General features: G+C 41.8%; 1 protein-coding gene across 1 annotated transcript in view; it reads left to right on the top strand.

Moving 5' to 3' along the window:
* The first annotated feature begins 314 nt into the window (after positions 1–314).
* Positions 315–13,892, top strand: part of Sp3 (Sp3 transcription factor) — a 48,121-nt gene continuing 34,543 nt past the window's right edge. Inside the window, exons 1-4 of the mRNA XM_047545911.1 lie at positions 315–989; positions 1,608–1,756; positions 2,188–2,313; positions 10,803–12,162. Coding sequence (XP_047401867.1) covers positions 983–989; positions 1,608–1,756; positions 2,188–2,313; positions 10,803–12,162 — 1,642 coding nt within the window. The 5' untranslated portion in view covers positions 315–982. The remainder of the gene's footprint in view (positions 990–1,607; positions 1,757–2,187; positions 2,314–10,802; positions 12,163–13,892) is intronic.

The raw sequence follows: 13,892 nt of genomic DNA, 5'->3' as shown, positions 1-13,892 counted from the left end.
GTTCTGTCTCATTGAACATATACATGCTTCGTACAAAAAACACCTTGTTTTGGTGCCACTGGTCAGTATTAAAGATCTCTTCCCGTGAGGTGACTTGAGATTTCTTTTTGCTTTAAATGCCTGCCTCCCGGGTGGGAAACCTAGGTCTAAGGGGGATGGGAACGGGATGGCTCTGACTGTGAATCTGAGAGCTGAATGTGTGAGAAAAAAAATCCTCCTCCAGCCTCGGAGGGGGTGTCTCCCCCAATACCAGCTCCCTCCCCCCGGGCTCGCGGGGCGGGTCTGGTTTGCTCAGTAGCAGCAGCGGTCGCAGCAGAACCCCGGGGCTGAGCGGCGGCGGCCTCCTGGCAGCGCAGGGAAGCGGCGGCTCCAAGAGCGCGAGGCCCTGGGGAGATCCTGCCGAGGCTGCCGCCGGCATGGAGGAAACGTCGTGCGGAGCCAGAGCCAGCGGGGACGGATTTCCTCCCCAGCTCAGCGCCCCTACAGTTTGGCGGGGCCTGCTCCGAGCGTCAGCGAGGTGGAAGAGGCCTGCGCCGTGGGGCTGGCATCGGCAGCCGGCAAGCGAGGCGGGCACAGCGGGATAACCGGCGAGCCGTAGCCGCTCTCGGGAACCTACGCCGCCACGGCCGCTCATTGTCTCTCCCCTTCCACCCGGGGGGCAAACAGGAAGCGCGCCGCCAGGCCAAGCGACGGACAGGCACCCGGACCAATGAGCACAGCCGACGGAAAGCGTGGCGGCGAATGAGCGCGGAGAAGAGGGGCGGGACTTCCGGGCGGGCTGTCACCCTCTTCCCCCCTTTTGGGCTGGAGGCTCCACCTTTTGTGTTTCCCGCACAGTCAATCAAAATAGGAAAAAAAAATCCCCGGACCGCTCCGGCCGTGTCCGCCGCCGCTTCCCGCATCCTCTCCCGCCGCCGCCGCCTTCGCTCCTCACCATGTGTAAGGCGGCGGGGAGCCCCGCCTGAGGTGCCCTAAACACACTATGACCGGTACGTAAAGCCGAGAGAGAGAGAGCAACCCTTGCTGCCGCCGCCGCTGCCGCCGACCACAGCCAGCTCGGGGCCGCCGCCGCCGGCTCCCGGCCCCGAGTGTGCGACCGAGTGTCTGTGAGAGGCAGAAAGCCGCACTCCCCTCCGCCTTCTTCCCTTCCCCGCCAGCCACCGTCCAGCCCTCTAGCCCCAGCAACGCCGTCTCCCCGCCGGACCCCGGGGCAGGCGGCCCGGTCCGCCGGGAGCGCATCCCCCTGTGTGCGGGTGCGGGCGGGCGTGTGTGAGTGACTGACGGTGCGAGAGGAGCGAGCGCGAGTGAGAGCGAGCGGCGCGAAGGGAAAGGGGAGGAGAGGAGAGGAGAGGGGGCAGGGGCAGCGCGGGGAGGAGGAGGAGGAGGGAAAGAGGAGGAGGAGGGTTACAGCCGCGGCGGGCGGGGGCAGCAGCAGGAGGGGAGGAGGGAGCCGCCGCGCCGCCGCCGCCGCCGCCGGGGGGGCGGGTGGGGGAGGGGAAGGGGCCTCGGTCGGGGCTCGGAGTAATTTCGCCGCGGCCCGCGGGCCCCCCTCCCTCTCCTCCACCCGCCTTCCTCCCCACCCCCACCCCCCCGCGCTGTGCCTGCAGCTCCCGAAAAGCCCGTGAAACAAGAGGAAATGGCTGCCTTGGACGTGGACAGCGGCGGCAGCGGCGGCGGCGGCCACGGCGAGTATCTGCAGCAGCAGCAGCAGCAGCACGGAAACGGCGCGGTGGCGGCGGCGGCGGCGGCGGCCCAGGTGAGGAGCGGCTGAGCCCCGGCCCGGCTCCCCCCTCGCGCCGCTTTCTCCTCCCCTCGCCGCTCCCCTCCCTCCTCTCCCCTCCCCTCCCCCGCCCCGGGAGCTGCCCGCCCGAGGCGCCAACGCTCCGACCCCGCCCGCGCTCCCCCGCCCGCCGCCTTTTTGTGCGTGTGTGTGTGCGCGCCCTCCCGGGGTGGGTTCCGGGCGGAAGGTGGAGGCCCGGCGCGCAGCCCGCCGTCGGCCTGCCGCGGACGGGGCCGGTGTGCGTGCGAGCGGGAGGAGAGCCGAGGAGGAGGAGGAGGAGAGCGCGGGCTGGCTCGCCCGGGCGCTGCCGGCGAGGACCGAGCCGCACTTCCTGTGCGAGCGGCGGCCCGGCCCTAACCGCCACCCCCTCCCCTGTCTCCCTCTCTGAACCCGCCCATCGGGGGTAGGACACTCAGCCGTCACCGCTCGCTCTGCTGGCCGCTACCTGCAGCAAGATAGGGCCGCCATCGCCGGGCGACGACGAGGAGGAGGCGGCCGCCGCAGCCGGGGCCCCAGCCGCCGCCACCGGAGCGGTAAGTCCCGCGTGCGCGGCCCGCCCCCGCCGCGGCCCTGCGCCCGCCATCCCGGGCCTGCGGCGCGCCGGCCCCAAAGGCCTTCTCAGCGCCCGCGCGGCCGCGACACGCGCGGGTCGCCGAGTCAGGGCTTCTTTCCTGCTCTATGCATCCCTGTTTTGATCTCAAGTCAGCACAGGCTTTCTTGAGATTGTCACTGTGGCACCTCGCTCAAAATTCTCTACAAAATGAAGTCTGAGAGGGCGGGGGTAGGGGACTCCAAAATGGATGTTTGAGCAATTCATATCTGTGCTGAAAACTCCTTCGCTGAACACTACATTTTCAAGCACAGCCTATCGGCCATAGATAGTATCAGCTAGAGAGGCAGTGTGTTTAGTTTCTAGAATTTTGAGTCTGGGGCATTTTCTGCTGAAAGTTACTAGATCTTACTGACTTAAGTCGTAAAGGTTTAATTTGAACTCTTTGTATGCAGGAATGAACACTGAGTGCTTCTTTTAGTGACCTTTCAAAATGGTTGAATTTTACTTTTTGCAGACTACTACAAAGTTGTATTAATTTTTCCTAAGCCTGGTAAAAGTCTATTTAGCAGCCGTTGAAATTAGCAGTTATTTACGTAGTACTTTAGCTTTTGAAATTGAATATGAATATCAGTGTTAGAAACAAGTACAGGTGAGGAATTTTATTTACACGCACGTTAATGCATATCATACAGTAGGATTGGTTGGCAAAACTTTTTTCATTATATTATGACCGTAATCCGATAGGATGTGGTGGGTTTCTTTTGGAAGGGTTTTTACAGTGTCTGGGCAGTGGGGAGGAACTGGCAGTGTTAAGATGAATGCTTAAGACAAAATTAGTTAGTAACAGATTGTAGAGTATTAATTACGAATTTTATATTTGGATCGTTGCTATTGCTTTAGTTTAATCTGTAGATGTGTTTGTTTATAATTGAAACCCTTCTCTAATTTTTTTTGGACTATAGGAATTGATTTGTGGTGGTGGCTTTTGGAGGGGGGTACTGGAGATTGAACTCAGGGGCCCTTTTACCACTGAGCTACAAATTATTATTTTTTTTTTTTAATTTTGAGAGAGGGCCTTGATAGGTTTCTGAGGCTGACTTCGAACTTGGGATCCTCCTGCCTAAGCTTCTCTTTTGGCATACAGGCATTGCAACCATGCTGGCCTGTGTAGTGATGTTTTGAATGGTCACAGTAGACAGAAGTTTGATATTTGGTATAGTGAATATGTAGTATGTAGGCATTACAAGTTTAAGCTAATGCTTTGCTAAGTTATACTGTTGGTAAATAGTTTGGAATTTTAGTGCTTCAAATTGTGCTATGGGGGATGTGAATAGTTTTAATGTTTTAGGTGTGCTTTTGTAAGTAGATTAAAGTGTAAAAGCATAAAATTATGTTTGTGAAAAACATTGTTATTTAAACAAATCTATGGATTGGTAAACCATTTTTATGAAGTATATTTCTATACACCAAAAATGCCAAAACACATGAACTGTTAATGAACCACTGCACAAATAAAATTGAAAAATAGATTTCTTCTACTTTTTTCCAAGTAGACTGAAATTTTTCTCCAAATTTGCCAGGTTTAGGTATCAACTTATATATGGGGGAAGGGTGAAGTGAAGAAGGAAGTTATCGGTGAAAATGTTATGTGTTAGTCTCAAGCCTCGGATTAGAATAATGTCTCCAACTATGGCAATAGGATTGCTTCCTGTTTTCATGTCTCTTTAGATCTTTCTCTGAATTATCACATAATCACTGACAACACATTTCCCAACCGAACATGAACTAGAATTAGAGATATGAGATGTATCAGTCAGACACCTCATAATTTGGCAATCATAATAAAATGAAAATATAGTTTTACCAGCAAACTCTTAGAACATACATTGTTGGGGTATGTTTAGCATCTCTACATAAAATTTTTCACTTTAAGTGAAGTTGGTAAGACTGGCTTAGATGCTTGCCTTAGCAAAAATAAAAATTATTTTTTCCAGTTCATGGGCATTTTTTTTCCCCCACTTAAAAATGGACACAGGCCTGTAATCCCATCAGCTCAGGAAGGCTGAGGCAGGAAGATCGAAGTTGAAAGCCCAGCCTCAGCAATTTAGTGAGTCTTTGAGCCATTTAGTTGAGTCTCTGAGCAACTTAATGAGACCCTATCTCAAAATAAAAGGACTGGGGATGGGGCTTAGTGGTTAGGTGTCCCCCCCACCCCCAGTTTAATCCCCATAACCAAAAAACAACAATGAAAAAAAAAAATGGATTTAGATAATAACCTCATTTTAGTTAATTAAATTGTTGGGAATCATGAGAAGTCAGTGCTATTTTGTAGTTGTGTTTTTAAAAATTTATGGAATAATTTTAGATTTACAGGAAAGTTGAAAATAGAGAACTGAAAATTACCTCGTACCCTTCACCCAGCTTCCCCTAATGTTAGAATCGTGGCATATTTGTCAAAACTAGGAAATTAATATTGGTATATTAATTATTAAAGTAATTACAGAATTTATTTGGATTTTGTCAGTTTTTCCATAAATGTCCATTTTCTGCTCCAGGATCCATCTGGTAATAACCACATTGCATGTAGTATTGTGTTTAAAACCCAGTGGAAATATACACGTAAAGTTAAATGTTATGCCAGTTTAGCTTGATATTTCAAGATTTCAAAGGGCCTTGAAAGGCAATCAGCTAGCTGCAGGAAAGGTTTGCTTTAAAGATGTGAATTTGGAATTTGTTACAGAAGAGGATCCCAGACAAGGGTGTTTTGTTGCCCTTCGCATAGTACTCCGGTCACTGTCACAAAAGCATTCTCGCCTATATATAATGTCCCAAAGCATGGATTCCCAAAGATGGAAGCAAGCCTTTCATACTGTATTACTAAAAATGTTGTGGTTTATTTTAGTAATAAACCTGAAATAAAAAAAAGTATACCTTTATGCAAGTATCAACTTGTACAAATTGCTTTTGTGTGAACTTAAGGATTATTTATAATGCTTATTTCATTAGTACTGTAGTGAAATAAACTGAACAGATAAATATTACAAGTCATTGCCTGATCTTTGGTTTAAGTTGTAAATTTAGTATTCATTAGTTTAGCACATAAATGTTGGTGAACTGAAAAAAATTAATAGTAGCTTATTTCAAGAAAAGGTCATTACTCCTATATGTTAAGCCCTACAGTGTCATTGAAATCTGTTTGAGTTCTATTAATGTTCCTTGAAGGTCTCAAGAAATCTGAGTGTTTGCTTAAGAATGGTTCTTAGTTTGATTCCACTTAAGCTTCACACTTGTTCTTGTTTTCAGTTATACTCCTTCCTTGCCTATTTTAGGCTTTTTATATAGCCATCTGTGGGAACGGAGAAGTTAATTATCCTTTCAAAATGCTGTGCAATAAGTGGTATGAATTTTTTCCTTTTCCTGTTCCATAGGTATCTTCTAAGAAATTTCACCTTTTTTTTTTCTTTTCTCTCAATCCCTTCCCTTTCATTTTTATGCACAGTTGCATCCCAGAATACCTTTGTAATGAATTTGAATTTGCTGTGGTAACATTACTGCTGGTACTGTCCTCTGCCTGATACCCCCCCCCCACCGCCCCCACAAGGCTGCTGTATGTTGGGGTCTTCTTCATTTTGTGATTATGTGTTTATAGAGAGAGGAACACTTAGAATATCTTCAGTTACAACTTTTTACAATAATACCAACTTTCATGGCCAAATGATGATATTTTGTTTGTTAATTGTCCAAAAAGAATATTAGTCTAAGAAAAACATTGGATTTTTCTTATAGTTTGTAAGTTCATATAGGGGGTTATCTTGTCTTGTACCTGAACCAATACTAATCCTTTTTTTTAAATTTAAATTTTGATTCATTGTACACAAATGGGGTACAACTTTTCATTTCTATAGTTGTACACTGTCTAGGTTCATGTAATCATACGTATACATAGGGTAATACTGTTTGTATCATTCTATCCAATACTAATTCTTGTTTTGGTTATGTGTGTTTGTTTTTTAAATACTGGGGTTTGAACCCAGTAGTGTTTTACCTCTGAGTTACATCCCTAATCCATTTCATTATTCATTCATTCATTCATTTTTGTGGTGCTAAGGATCAAATGCAGGACCTGTGCAAGCTAGGCAAGTGCACTACCGCTGAAACACATCCCTAGCCCTGTTTTTTAAAATTTTGAGAGTCTAACTGAATTGCTGAGGTTGACCTTGAATTTTCAATCCTCCTGCCTCAGCCTCCAGAGTATCTGGAATCACAGATGTGTGCCACCACCTCCCCCAGGGTTGTGTTTTTGTCTCTCTTGCTTTGATTCTGTAGTGCTTCCAATAGTCTGTAATATAAAATATTTTTATGTTTTTGGTGTCATGACTTTCTGATTTATCCCTTTCCTATTTGTTATTTATTTTACTTTATCTTTTTCAGTGGGAGAAATTTTGCTGATGAAATTTCTTTTGCAAATGAGTAGACTTAGAAAACTTTAATTTTGAAACATTTGTGATTTATTCATTGTGGAATTATGGAAATAGGTGTAAAATTGACTTATAGTGTTTTTAGAAGGTTCTGATACCTCAGTTTTTTTGATTTGTTTTTATCATTCCATTTCTGTCATTTTCTTTGCAATGCTTTTTAAAGTAAAATACCAGTAATTATTCATTCAGTAAATTATATATTAATCTTAATCTATGCCAGCAGTTGTTCTAGCTGTCTAATGGATGCTTTTTAAAATCTGTTCTTTTAATCTCATTAATTACGAAAACTTGGGATTCCAATGTGGTATAAAGTTCATAAAGTTTAACGTTTTCTTTTTGATTCTTGTGACCCTCCCTGCAAGATACTATTTTTGCCCATTGTGAACATGCAATATTCCTCCTTCCTCTAAGCATAGTTGTAGTTGAAATCATCAGAGTTGGATTTGGTGAGGTTCCCCCCCCCCATTCTGTTTAAAAAATCTGTTACACAGCAGATTTAAAAAACTGTGAATCTGTTACATAAAATAATTGTTTTGTTTTCTTGATATTTGTGCTTAAGCTATTTGTTGTCCCCACCATCTTTGAGCTTCACAGATCTTTTTTATATATGCCTTTTACCTTGGGCTTATTCAGAGAAGGTCATAGTGCCTCATTTTGTCTTAGAGATTTCCCTTTCATTTAATGACCTGTTTTGCTGGGGAAAAAGTACTACAGTTTATTTTTATTTAGCTTCTGGAGAGGGTAACTTGGACATATTTACTCAGACTTGTCATTGGAGTGGTTATATTTATTTTCAAGAAATTTCTTGACGAGAAAGCTGTTCATTGGTGGTTGAGTATCTGACTTTCTCTAAAAACAAACAAAACAAAACAAAACTAGGGTGCCGTAAACTTGACATTTTTTTAAAGAAAGGAAAATGGTTGGAATGCCAGTATTATAAAATTAATTTATGTATGAGATAGTGTACTCTTATTAAAAATATTCGTAAATTTAACACGGGCTAGAAATAATTCACAGTTGATTCTCCAGATGAACAGTAATCTTAAGATAAAGATTGGATTTTAGACCTGTTTTTTAGTATACAGACCTTAAATAGCCTTAGTTTACTTAAAATGTCAAAAGACTGAAGTGAAACATGAGTTGTTACTGTAATGTTAGGAAAGCTGAATTAAACTTACAATTTTGATACCAGTTGAAGGTGAATGACATGGGACTTTGATGTCTGGTGCTCCATTTTCAAATTTAAAATTATTAAGTTTAATAAGTATGTATTTCAAAGACAGATCACTATTTTAGTTCAGGCCTGTAGACTGGTACTGGTTCCAGTTTCTCTGCCTTTAGTCTCTTCTACTTTTCTTTCAGTCTCCTTTGAGGGGGCCTTAGTTTATCTTTATCAAATACAGATGTGATTGCACCATTCACTTGCTTATTAAGCATTTATAGCTTTCATTCACTATCTGCAGGATAAAGTCCAAACAATTTAGTAGGATCTACAGGCCATTTACAAGCCTTGATAAAAATGTCTAGTCTTGTTCTCCATTACTTTTGTCTATAAATAGGAGCCTTTCTAGATCCTGTTTTGAACTTCAATCTCAATCAGCATATTGTTCTTTTTGTCTGTAATTGTTTCTATACCTTTCTTAGTGTCTCTATTTCTAACAACAGTGAAATCTTACATATTTTAATACTTCTTATATCTTGCCTGTGAAATCTTCCTCCCCATCTTCTGTTCCCACATAATATTTCGATCATGTGGCTAGCATATGCCATTTTGCACATTGTGTTAGTTTGTATACGTCTGCTTGGATGGAGTGTGAACCGTTTGAAAATAGAGATTGTATTGTTTACTCATTCATTCTTATTCATCTTGGCAGGTATGTTCAAATGTTTGAATTGAGTCATTCAACTATGGTTCATCCTTTATGGATAAATAACTACAAAAAAATAAGGAGTTTCCTTGAAAGATTTTAGATCTTTTGGTTTATTATTTGCATTAAACTTCTTGGAATTTCTAAGTTAGGAGAACAGTATTTGTCTTAACCTTTTTTTATGGACCCCCTTTGGGAATTTGATGAAACCTTAGATTATCTTCCCCTTCCCCAAATTATGCTTTTTCAAAAAGTGATATGCTGTTTTATAGGATTCAGAAATCCCTTGAAGCCCAGTTGTGTGTCGTAAGTTGACAGTGCTAGGCTAGATGTGCTTTTATGTTCTCATTATCTAATGACATGTGGAGTTATAGAAAATCGTAGATAGGTTTGTAAGTAAATGGAATAGAGATGGCTTGATTTTGATGGTAAATCATATAGGGTCTATTCCCAGTGACTTTACTCCTCATCTTAGTGGGGTACAAGTATGGCATAGTGTTTAAGGACCTGAGTTCTGGAGTTAATCTTAGCCTAGTTTTAAATCCTTTATTGGTCACTTGTTAACTATGTGACTTTGTCCTTCAATTTTCTGATCCTATGAAATAGGGATGATGGTAAATTCTGTCGAAATATAGTTGTTTTAACTGGGCAGGTGCAGTGGCACACACCTGTAATCCCAGTGACTTGGGAGGCTGAGGCTGGAGGATCTTGAGTTCAAAGCCAACCTCAGTAATTTAGCTAGGCCTCTAAGCAATTTAGTGAGACCCTGTCCAAAATAAAATGTAAAACGATGTGGCTTAGTGGTTAAGTGCCCCTAGGTTTAATTCTTGGTACTACCCCCCCCAAAAAAAAGAAAGTAAATGAGTTAGTCTTATAAGCCCTGTTATGATACTTACATATAAAGAAAAGCTTAAATGTTAGATATTATTGTTACCATTCCCTTAAACAAAATCTACTCTTTTGACATTGGCATGCAAGATTTTTTAAAATTTTGAGACAGGGTCTCACTAGCTTACTGAGTCTGTCCTTGAACTTGCAATCCCTCTGCATTTGCCTCTGGGGTCACTGCGATTACAGATGGCCTGATGCCTGTGAGGTTTTTTTTTTTTTTTTTTTTCCTTTTCCTTTTCCTTTTGCTTTCTGCTTTCGTCATTGACATTTTCCCAGTGTTGCCTAATTTGTAAACTATAGGAGTGATACCTGAGATTCTTGCCAGTTACAGCATACAAAAATTTATGTCAGGCATTCTACTAGAAATCTTAGAATAGTAAGTAAAACTAAATCAAGTCTCCAGCTTTTGGATTCTAAAAAAACTTTTCAGATGGGGCTATTTTACTGTGTAGTCACAGAGCAATAATAACCTTTCCTCATGAAGTTTTTATAAGATTTCATGGTTTTTCTTTTCTTTTTTTAGTAGTTCATGATAAAAGTGAAGAACTTGATGTTATGCTTATGAAATTCCAGTAATTATGAGTTTATTCTGAAGTACCTTAATACATTTCACAAAAGAATAGCTTTAATTGACTTAAGGTTTATAACAATAATACATAAATCTTATTTTTCTAACTTAGATAACTTGATAACACTGCACTTTCTTTTTTGTTTTCAATTGTAGTACACCTGGTTTATTGACATTTTTAGTGGTTTGCATACTTTTTAATACTTTTTAGTGGGTTGTGAACTTAGCTCTTAAGTAGTTGGCATGTTTGGTTTAAACTGTTCATACTCTATTCTAGCCACCTCCACTTATTTAAAAAAAAAAAACTGTACAACATTAGAGATTATAGGGAGTAACTGAAAGATAATCGGAGTAGATCATTTGATGCATGAGTTCAAGACCTGCCTGGGGCAACATAGCAAGACTCCATTTCCAAAAAACAAAAGAAAAAAGAATCAGGTCATCATTAAATAGAATGACCTTCCTTTGCAAAGCTGGAAGGATCATTATTGTAGTTTGTAGTATTGCTTTTGTATTTGAGTTATGTTGTGTTATTAAGGGGATTTTCACTCTTAGGTAGTACAATTTTTACAAGTTCACAAGTTTTTTTTTTTTTTTTTTTTTTTTAGGACTGGTTTAAACATACCACAAAATATATCACAACATTTTTGTTTTCTTCATCCAGACAGGTGATTTGGCTTCTGCACAGTTAGGAGGAGCACCAAACCGATGGGAGGTTTTGTCAGCCACACCTACAACTATAAAAGATGAAGCTGGTAATCTAGTACAGATTCCAAGTGCTGCTACTTCAAGTGGGCAGTATGTCCTTCCCCTTCAAAATTTGCAGAATCAACAAATATTTTCAGTTGCACCAGGATCAGATTCATCAAATGGTACAGTGCCCAATGTTCAATATCAAGTAATACCACAGATTCAGTCAACAGATGGTCAGCAGGTTCAGATTGGTTTCACAGGCTCTTCAGATAATGGGGGTATAAATCAAGAAAGCAGTCAAATTCAGATCATTCCTGGCTCTAATCAAACCTTACTTGCCTCTGGAACACCTCCTGCTAATATCCAGAATCTCATACCACAGACTGGTCAAGTCCAGGTTCAGGGAGTTGCAATTGGTGGTTCATCTTTTCCTGGCCAAACCCAGGTAGTTGCTAATGTGCCTCTTGGTCTGCCAGGAAATATTACCTTTGTACCAATCAATAGTGTTGATCTAGATTCTTTGGGACTCTCGGGCAGTTCTCAGACAATGACTGCAGGCATTAATGCCGATGGACATTTGATAAACACAGGACAAGCTATGGATAGTTCAGACAATTCAGAAAGGACTGGTGAGCGGGTTTCTCCTGATATTAATGAAACTAATACTGATACAGATTTATTTGTGCCAACATCCTCTTCATCACAGTTGCCTGTTACAATAGATAGTACAGGTATATTACAACAGAACACAAATAGCTTGACTACTTCTAGTGGGCAAGTCCATTCTTCAGATCTTCAGGGAAATTATATCCAGTCGCCTGTTTCCGAAGAGACACAGGCTCAGAATATTCAGGTTTCTACAGCACAGCCTGTTGTACAACATCTACAACTTCAAGATTCTCAGCAGCCAACCAGTCAAGCCCAAATTGTGCAAGGTATTACACCACAGACAATCCATGGTGTGCAAGCCAGTGGTCAGAATATATCACAGCAGGCTTTGCAAAATCTTCAATTGCAGCTGAATCCTGGAACCTTTTTAATTCAGGCACAGACAGTGACCCCTTCTGGACAGATAACTTGGCAAACATTTCAAGTACAAGGGGTCCAGAACTTGCAGAATTTGCAAATACAGAATACTGCTGCCCAACAAATAACTTTGACGCCTGTCCAGACACTCACACTTGGTCAAGTTGCAGCAGGTGGAGCCTTGACTTCAACTCCAGTTAGTCTAAGCACTGGTCAGTTGCCAAATCTACAGACAGTTACAGTAAACTCTATAGATTCTACTGGTATACAGCTACATCCAGGAGAGAATGCTGACAGTCCTGCAGGTGAGTTTTAAATGATGTCCTTCCATAAAAAATGTAGTTATATATGGGGAATTTTTTTTAATTTCAGGTATTTATTAGTATATAGCTTTTAGTAAAGGTTATATATCCCTAGGTTTATTTGTAAGTAGACATCAGAGTAACTTCCAAATTGTTCTTTGAAAGTTTGTAGTTTTTTAAGTTAAGATTTCATTTTTGTTATACCAATTATATTTGTATATAAAATAGTTTTATATGTTTTGACATCTAGTGTTGTCAAGCATTACAGAATATAATTTTGCAGCTAGTATGTCTTGTTTGACCTTGGTGTGATTTGGTTTAAACGTTGTGTGCATTCTATTTGGTTGTTCAGATTAGCATAGAGTAGAATACTGTGTAGCTCTCTCAGTCACAAACCAGCTGTGTAATTTTGTTCAGGTTATTTTTCTCTCGAAAACTCACTCGGTTTCCTCAATGTGTGAAATGGGATATGGGATATTGGACTAGGTAACCTTAGGATACCTTCTAGACCTAAATCCCCCTCCCCCGCACCATCGGAAATTGAACCCAGGGCACTTTACCACTGAGCTACATCCCGAATTCTTTTTTTTTTTTTTAATATTTTGAGGCAAAATCTCTCTCAAGTTGCTGAGACTTAAGAGAGTTGTGATCCTTCTGTCTCCCAAATCGATGGTATTACAGGCATGCCTCACCACTCTCAGATCCTTTTTCTTTTGAGAGATTTGGGACATATACTTAGAATGTTGGAATTGCCCTGGAGTCTCAGATCTGTATTTGGAAATTCTTTAATTGCATTTGTGCCTTCTGGGTCTGGGTTTAGGGCAGCAGTTCTTGAAGTGTGATCTGTGGATGGTTGAGGATCCCCAAGACCCTTTTCAGAGATCCTTTATGTGAAACTACTTTTCATAGTAATACTAAGAAGTTACTTGATTTTCCCCCCCCTTCACACTTTCACTGATGGAGGACCGAACTACTAGTATTTTTCATGACTGTGCACTTAAAGAAAGGTTTGTTGGGGGCTGGAGTCATGGCTCAGTGGTAGAGCGCATGCCTGACATGTGTGAGGCACTGGGTTTGACTCTCAGCACCACGTATAAATAAATAAAGTCCATTGACAACTAAAAAAAAAAAAAATTGTTTCACTGAAGAATGACATACATGAATCAATAAAAACCGTTGTTTTTACTAAATCTCAACCCTTTAGTACTGCATATCTTTTAAAAAATAGTAGCTTTATTGAATTCTAATTCACATACTACAAAATTCATCTTTATACAATTGAGTAGTTTTTAAATATAGTCAGACTTGTGCAACCATCATCACTATCTAATTTTAGAGCATTTTCATCACCCCAAAAAGAAACCCATACCTATTAGTAGTCATTCCTCCCCCTCTCACCCTAGCTTCTGGCAACCTCTGTCTTTCTGTCTCTAGATTTGCTTATTAGTTCATAGTAGTGGAATTGTATAGTATGTGGCCTTTTGTGTCTGGCTTTCACGTACCATGTTTTCAAGGTTTGTTCATGGTAACAGCATTTATCAGTACTTCCGTTTCCCTTTATGACCCAATATTCCTTTGTTTACTAAATTTCATTTTTCTGTTGATGGACATTTGAATCGTTTCCACTTTCTGTCTATTATGAGTAATGGTGCTGTGAACATTTGTGGTTTTTTTGTGTGTGGACATGGATATTCTTTTGGGTATATTTCTAGGGGTGGGTACTTGGTTCTATG

Source organism: Sciurus carolinensis, chromosome 3, assembly GCF_902686445.1.
Source record: "Sciurus carolinensis chromosome 3, mSciCar1.2, whole genome shotgun sequence".
NCBI lineage: Eukaryota > Metazoa > Chordata > Mammalia > Rodentia > Sciuridae > Sciurus > Sciurus carolinensis.
Note: the sequence above shows the minus strand (reverse complement) of the source record. Positions and strands in the feature narration are given on the sequence as shown.